The 8,395-nt window shown below is 44.7% G+C and overlaps 1 protein-coding gene across 2 annotated transcripts; it reads right to left on the reverse strand.

The window, feature by feature from the left end:
- Nucleotides 1-422: 422 nt before the first annotated feature.
- On the reverse strand, nt 423-8,187 carry LOC118790988 (MICOS complex subunit MIC27-like). Of its 2 annotated transcripts, XM_036548176.1 has the most exons (10): nt 8,148-8,187; nt 6,344-6,445; nt 5,847-5,966; nt 5,432-5,486; nt 5,228-5,326; nt 4,777-4,868; nt 4,464-4,559; nt 3,117-3,477; nt 1,809-2,297; nt 423-1,649 (listed from the first exon to the last, which is right to left on the reverse strand). In XM_036548176.1, exons 1-10 carry the CDS (start codon nt 8,157-8,159, stop codon nt 1,552-1,554), a joined length of 1,524 nt encoding a protein of 507 aa, XP_036404069.1. In that variant the 5' UTR covers nt 8,160-8,187; the 3' UTR covers nt 423-1,551. The 2 variants fall into 2 exon arrangements, with proteins under 2 accessions (XP_036404069.1, XP_036404070.1); XM_036548177.1 differs by lacking the exon at nt 1,809-2,297.
- Nucleotides 8,188-8,395: the final 208 nt, after the last annotated feature.

Raw genomic sequence — 8,395 nt, forward strand, 5'->3', positions numbered from 1 at the left:
ACTACCTCAAATTGACCTTTGAGACTTTTCATCTGTGACTTTCAAAGTGAGGGTACTTATGGTTAAATACTTTATCACTTAAGTTTATGCCCTTTTTTAAGCGATTTGAAGTAAAGTCCATAGCAGCAGCATTCAGTGCAAATTACCTTAACTTTCAGATCCCATTGTCTTCTCCACCCAGTCCATCAGTCAACATCTGCCTTAAGGATCATCAGAAAGAACCAGCTCGTATGGTGTGGTGTACAAACACCCTACTTACTGATCCTTTAGTAAAGAGGGAAAAAAATGTTGCTGCATAGCTTTTGTGATTATCCAGTGCCCTCTGCTGGATAACAGTGGGTAAAAAAGGAATCAAATGCCCAAGAGAAACCAGTCTTGAAATGAATTACTCATCAGAAATTTAACATTTAAAAGACTGCTTTATTCATGGCACCCTCTAGCCTTTTTAAGGGCACTGCACATAAACACATAATTTATGACCCAATTGAATACTAAATTTACATTACATTAAAATAAACAGACTTGCTACAAATTAAAGTATGAAATGACATACTGTACACAATAGAGATCTCATGTATGCTAATTTATGTGCGCAATTCTGACAATATAAATTAAAATTCATGAAGTCCCATGTCTTGCCCGGTAGTTCAAGAGCACAGGGTGCCTGCTCAAAAATGCACGTACTGTGAGTTCCTTCATCAAAAATTAACAAAAGACGTATCGCGGGAATCCATTTAGCATTCAAATGATTCACAATGACGTATTACGGCCAAACTGCTTGCACACTACTGTTTCACAAGGGCGTTGTTGCAGAAAGTAGAATGGATGGTACATGTGCATGTACACTTGACAGCAGACAGAACCCCATACAGCCCCTCACCTCATATTCAAACCCCATGTTGTCCTTGTTCCAAAACTGAATGTGAAGAAAAGACACCTCAGACAGAGAAAAACCAGCACTTTCGATTCTAAAATTTTTTTTTGACAGCTGAAATACTTTCTTCGATATTATCACAGCTGGTTCCCATACCGTTTCCATTTTGTGTTGAAATATTGCATAGATTATTGATATTTATCCTGACTGTATTGAAATTAGCCCAACAGCAAAGTGAATTAGCAATGAGTTTGGGTATTTTCTCAATGAAATGAAGTAATCCTGGAATGACTATGAGAATGTTCTGCTTACGAGACTGACCAATTGTCAGAGTGGAGAAATTGGTTTTCTAGCCGGCTTCCCAAATGCAGTGATTACTCTGGGGTGACAGTGAGGAAAATGATGTCACGGTTCTGCTGCACGGAAGCTTGTTCCCCTTTTTGTGTGTACTGGACTGCAGGCACCTCCTTCACAGACAACACTGGGAGGAGCAGGAATCTGAAGTCACATGACTCTCTGGATAAAGCACAAGGGTTATACACCTAGGCACCTGCAGCGTATCAGAGTATTGGATGCACCACACTACTGTGCGACGGAACCCTGGACTCCACCTCCACTAAACGGTAGTGTACCCACAATCCCTCCCTCCCTCTTCCCTTCCCTTCCCATCCTGCTGCTCAGCTGCGTGTGCTGTAGAGGTCAGCATCCTCTGGGTTGGACTGGCCGTGGTCCATCAGCTTCGGATCAGGGGCGAACCGGGGCTTCTCTGGAACCTCTGGACAAAGACAGGGAGAGAGAAACAGTGAGAGGGCACAATAGTTAAAAAAATAGTTAAAAAAAAAAGTCAAAACCTTTCTTCACAAACTGAAAGAACACACTGGAAATGAGAGGTTGTGTTGGGGCCCCCGGTGATGGAGCCTTAGGTGTAGCTCACCAGCGGCAGGCTCCAGAGAGGCGGGATCAGCAGCAGGAAGTGTGGAAGCGGGCTCCTCTGCAGGAGCAGGGGCGGAGTCTGCAGCGTTAAGCAGGGAAGCGGGCTCCTCTACAGGAGCAGGGGCGGAGCCTGCAGCGATGGGCGGGGAAGCAGACTCCTCTACATTAGCTGAGGCTGGGGCAAGGTTATCAGCAGCTAGGAGAGGGGAGGTCTCTCCTGTAGTAGGAGGGGCCACAGGAACACTCCCCTCTGCAGGGGTAGGGGCCGATGGTATGGTTTCCTCAGTTGGGGGAGAAGCAAGTAGGGAAATCTCATCTGTAGCAGGAGAAGCCAGTGGGGCAGCCTCCTCTGCAAGGGGGAGAACCGGTGGGGCAGAAAGATCTACAAGGGGAAGGGCTAGAGGGACGTCCTCCTCTACAGGGGGCGAGGAGGCAGCATCAACAGAAGGAGCAGGCGCAGAGTGCAGGTCAGCGGGAGGAGCACTTTGCTCTGCGGGAGGGAGGGACAAAGCTGGTCTTTACCATTTCAGAACCACTTCCGTCAAACGTTCATTATAATATAATGTAGCAAAGCTGATTCTTTCAGTCAGTGTTGAGGTCAGTTATGAACAGGGGAAATGACCTAAATATCTATAGAAGAGGAAATTACACTGTACATCGACCAAAAGGAACGGGCTACTTCCTAACATTACAATAAGTGACTAAAGAGTGGGGAAATATTTATCCACAGATTCCCTCATCGTCATTTTGTAATGCTACAGTGGTCATCTAGGAGTATTCTCTGAAAATGTGTTTGTCCACATCAAAATACAGCACAACATGCAGACAGTGAATGTAATTTTCCCTCAGGAAAGGACAACCTTTGATGCTTTAGGATGGCTGCCGATTTAATTAAAATGCATTAAAATGGGGTTCAGCAAACTCCACCTGTAGAATAGAGCAGTCCACAAAGTACGCATTCCATTTAAAATGACTAACACCTTCAGAATAGGATGAGTGACTGAACACAACCAAGACAGTGATTCAACAAGACACTGCAGTGAAAAAGAGACTTCTTGCATGGATGCCCTCCAAGATATTGAGAATCCCATGACACAAACTCAACATAAGGAGAATAAAATTAAGATTGTACAGATGGATCCAATAAAGCAGACTATGGTGTTAAGTTTACAGCATCCACTTCAAGTTAGACTAGCACTTTGCATGCCAGACTCCAAACCTCACTATTTATATGGTATTTTTGTTCCAGTTCAACAGCTCTCTGGGTCTTTTCCAGCACAAACAGTACGCAGCGATTAGGTGGCAGTACCTGCCGGCGTGTCTACACTCAGGATGACTGCAGGGGGCGACCCTGCTTGTGATTCTGCAGGAACGGGCTCTGGAGCAGCAGGTTGAGAGGTGGGCTCTGCTGCAGGGACAGGCTCCGGCACGCTGTCCTCTACAGGAGCAGCTGTGGACTGGGCCTCACTGGCAAGCAGGGGGGCTGGCTCCTCAGCTGTGGCAGCGTCCCCCTCTGGGACAGGGACAGGGACAGAGAGCGTCTCCTCCGCAGACGCTGCTTCGGGAAGCGGCGAAGAGACGGGTTCATCCACAGGGGGAGGGGCTGAATCTGCTTCAGGGACAGGTTTCGGTGGCGTCGCCTCGGGCTCAGAGGCTGGCGCCGGCACTGACTGCGGGAGGCAAAACAGAACACAGACACATCTTTCCACCATCGATAGCACAACCTTTGAATGTTCTCCTACAGCATGACTTCTACACCTTTTTACAGCAGCATCTTTACCTCTACAAAGTACTGAGTCTTACCAGCTCACGGTGTCTGACAGTTCTTAAACTGAGATGCTGAAACTGACATACGCAATTTAGCTGCAGCCAGTTCAACACCAAAGAACAATCGAACAATGAAATGACATAAGTGCTTTCATGCACTTGCACACCTAACAGAGACAAAGTACCAACAGAAAACACCACCTTCATAGGGCACATTTATCTTTGCAGGGCATATAATAAGCAATCGTAAAATCCCATAATCAGCAGTCCAGTATACACCCAAACTTACATGAGAAGTTGGCTTGTGAGTTTCAAGTAACAGATACATCTAGCTATATACTGTATGTACTGCAGTCACTGATTAAAGGTACAAAGGTACTGAGGCACTTCAATAAATGTAAAATTGTGAAGCAGTAATTCTGTACTTCATTCCTTTCCATTGCGAAAAAAGGATTTTAGAGTCTTCTTGATGAGCTAGCTGTAACTAACCATTCTAAACAATTCCACTACACTAGAGGACTGCCCCAATTAAAGCTTCCTGTGCTGCACCCCAGACTGTACTTGCCAGTGGATTAGTCAAAGCCAAAATACACCCTGAGAACACTCTGCAAATGGTGCTGAATACTAACCCAAGCTCATAAAAAATGAGGGGGAGACAGAACGAGAACACAGGCTCGAAGTAAGAAACTGTCTCCGAGACTCTAAGAAACTGGACAGACAAACTGAGTGAATAAAAAAGTTCGAAAACACGTCGATATCATTAGGAGCCTATGCTGGCTGCAAAATGAGGGCATCCATTTATCCAAGGATATCTTTCAGTCCTGAACCTAGCACCACGGCACAGGTAGACAGATATTTTCAAAGGGATTCTGTTCCTAGGGCAGTGTACCTCAGGGCTGGCGGGTGGAGCAGGACTCGATTTCCACAGCGAGGTCACAGAGGAGCTGGCCCACTGAGTGGCAGAGTAAGCCTTCTTCCCTGACAGCTTCAAGAAACAGAGAGAACAGGTCAGCGCCTCCGTGTGCAAGTTTAAGAGAGAGGAGAGCACAGGAGAGGGAAAGGGAGGGAGGGGAGGGGGGAGTACGATAGAGCAGGTATGTAACAGTGAAAGAGGCAGGTCAACACTGCTAAAGACAACAGCAAGCAATGTTGAGCAGAGACAACATTAGTAATAACTTAATAACCACAGTGAGCAGAGCTACCTTCAGCACCCCCACGGTCTGGGCAGGGTAGCACACGGCCGTTCCCATGGTGGCCAGTCCCAGAGGCACCCCGATCCTCTTCATTCGGGACCCTGGACAGAGGAAGAGGTGAGGCTGCCGCCCCCCACTCAGAAGCAACCCCCAATGAGCAAAACCAAACTTACAGAAAGGTCACAAAAATAAATGTTCATTATTTAATTTCCTATTTTGAATGCTCTATACGACACCTTGGATACGGAAACTATTTTTTGGGTTAGAAACTTGTTTTAACAGCCTTAGAACAGAGACACTCTTAACTGGCTGCTCCTCTCTAATTAACCTGGGATCAGAATGGAGACTTAGCTGCAAAAACTCCTTTTCTTTCCATCTTCTAATCTATGCAAAACGTGTTGACCTTGAATACCAAGAGAGCAGTGCAAAACAGAATTTGCATGTAAGAGGACACAATTACCTCTCCTTGCTAGGATCAGGCCAGCCAATCCAGACACAGTAATGACGCTAACCCTGGGAAGAAAACCTGGGGGTGGATCTTTAAGGAACTCATACGTATCTAGAGGACAAAGACTGAGGTTAACAGTCATACAGCAATAAAACAGAATCTCAGGTGGAAGCACTCAGGAAAAAAACTGTATCTTCTGCGTCTATCTTTACCTACCTACTCCAGCATGATATAGATTTACAGCTCCTATTTTGATGGTAACACAAGCTCTCTGGAACAAGAATGAAGAGAGGAAAAACAATCTTTAACATCAATATGATTAACTGTGCATCACATCCTGTTAAGGTATACACTAACAAAGTGTCCTACACTGATGATGAGGAAGGGAATAATGTGCAAAATCAATGTGCAAGGCTCCCTGTACAGTGCTGTGGCATGGGCATGTGAGGTGAGTTAAACAGCAGGACTGTACTGAACGCCACAGGACCGGACTACGTAGTAGGCCATAAAGCTGGATGTGTGCCAAAATACACTACTGAGTCCAAGGCTTCTGCACAGAACTGTGCTGCGTGCTGCAGCAGAGTGCTGTATCCCACGTTGCAGTGCACCACTGTGGTGCAGACATCCGTACCTTGACGGCCCGGACGTAGGGCAGCAGGCCGACCCGCGCCACGCCCAGCCCCCTCTGTAGCAGCCCAGGGTCCTCCTCCACATAATGCAGTTGCCGGGGCAGGGGAGTGTAGACCGACAGCTGAGAGAAACAGAGGGAGAGGGAGGGAAGGGCAGGGAGGGAGAAATGGGAAAGCACAAGGAGATTACATCTAACTGCAACAGAAAAGCATACATCTGACTACCATGGCAATGAAAAACCAAGCCACAAAAACCTTTGTGCAGTGTAAGACCTGGTACTTGATCATAACTGGTTGCTGCTACCTCAATACTGAAACAACTCTACATATATGTTACACATCATATTTACTCCATTCTTGTGCTCAAACCAAATACATGAATACTAAATGATCCTTCTTCATAGTTAAGATGTCAGTTTATTCTGAAAGAGAGCTTATTTTCAATTCAAGTGCTTATTTTAATGATCCCTAACAAACTATTTGTGCGTCCACCTCGTACCTCTTGGGGTGAGAGCAGCTCCTCTGCCTTTATTTCAGTCAAGGCATACACTCGAACAGATGCAAACCCCAGAGCGGCTGGCAAAGCTGCCAGTTTCACTGTCTGAAAACACACACAAGGGAACAGTCCATCCATGCTTCTCTACATTTAGCTTAGGAACAGCGAAGACTTTTGTTCTTCCATTACAGGCCATAATGGCATCAAAACAATTACTGCGGCTTTGGGCATTACATTGTGCTGATGGTTGCATGACACTCTAACTACGAATGAGCTTAAATACTGAAATAACTGCATGAGCATTTGGTGCTTCATTAGGTGATTCATGCAAGTTGCAACATTTTTTTTTTTCTAGAGAGGGTGTGCAGAGGTCTGGTGCAGAGAATTACAGTAATCTGGTCAGAATTATAAACACAGGTTGAATCATTGGCAAATTGCACTGTGATGTATTTACACTAACGTCTAACTACTACATAGAGTAACTAAATGAATGTCTGAGGGCTATATATTTCGCAGTCTGAGATAAACGGTACATGTTTGTGAAGTAGCTAACCTAACAAATTTAAAGTGTCAGTAGGTATAATAAAGCGTGCTGAAATGCCTTCTCAATGCAGAGGCTGGGTTAATTGCAGAGGTAATTTAACGAATTTCCCGTCTTCTGCGGCTTTTGTTAAATTATATTCTAACGTAAAGTAGTTTTGGTTGCTGTTGCTGACGAATACTACCGCAGCTTTAAAACATATGCTCTGTAATGTATGATTAACTTAGACACAATGAAAATACCAACTAAACAGTGAGAGGGGCAGACAGAGAATGTTATCAATGTCAAAAACGAACTAAATGTAGAAACGCCTGCAGCTCAGCAACGCAGCGCACAGTAATTTATCTCGCTCAAGCGGTTCAGTCCTATTCATAGCTCCTTGATACGACTTTCCTCAATGACAACACAGAAGGCGATTACTTTTGGCTAATTTTATGAATACAGCATGTCACCTACGTTAAAGACCAACTGTGCCTGACTAGTCTACTATTTGCTAAAGAATATCGAATGCTGCTACCACCTCTTCCACGCCTGCATTTATGCAACTTAGCTATAGCAAGAAGTTAGCTATTTAGCAAGACATTCTTTGCCAAAATGACTTTGCAAGCTGGCCAATGTAAACACCTGGGTCTAGGCAGTTCCAGCTGTCAGTCAATGCCAACATGTGCTCGCTCCGCTGAATGTCATGGTGCAGCTAAACCTAGTTGGCCTTCTAGCTAACGTTCGCTTGGTAGCTGGGCGCGCAAGTCTGCAAGCTTTAAGTTAGCTAGCCAACACATTGAAGAAACACAATGACCTAGTTAGCAAACTAGCCATCTTACGACTACCAGGAACGAGAATGGCAATGATAGTTAGCAAGCTATGAAATAAATTTATTCGCAAGCCTTAGCCGTCCGCTAAAGTTACCTATCTTACTTCTGTGACACCGGATTTAGATAGTTAGCCAACTAGGTAACTACAAAAGAACACTATCATTATTGTCTGATATTGAGTAAAGCGATGGGCCAGGCTCCTCAGTGAACATTGCGTTTGGTTAGTTCGTTAGACAGAAATTGTTCGAAACTGAAATTGTTTACGAAAATGCATTAAGAAAACAGTGTAGCTAGAAAGCTAGCTTATGCCTTGTTATGTAATGCTGTTATTATTATTTTTTCAGTTACTACATGGTATTTTTGTATAAATAAAAGTAATTGAATTAATATAAAAATAAAACATCTGGCGGCAAAAATAATGCATTATATTTACTGTTACGAGCGCTGCACTCACCTTGGCAGCCATGACGGGTCCCTCCCACCACTCTAACGTACGGATGACAGAGAGAGACAATATTCCCAGTGTAAACGCGATAGGCAAATATAACTGCTTTACGTGGCGGGGGACTGTCACACTCCGTTTTGCGTATCAGTTTCCATAAAATGCGTATCTCACTGGACTTTGGAGATCAATTATAATAGACTGAGCACGGCTGAAAGGGAAGTGGTTTCACATCTACTATTATAATAAATTTAAAGGTC

The sequence above is a fragment of the Megalops cyprinoides genome, chromosome 16 (assembly GCF_013368585.1).
Source record: "Megalops cyprinoides isolate fMegCyp1 chromosome 16, fMegCyp1.pri, whole genome shotgun sequence".
NCBI classification, from domain to species: Eukaryota; Metazoa; Chordata; class Actinopteri; order Elopiformes; family Megalopidae; genus Megalops; species Megalops cyprinoides.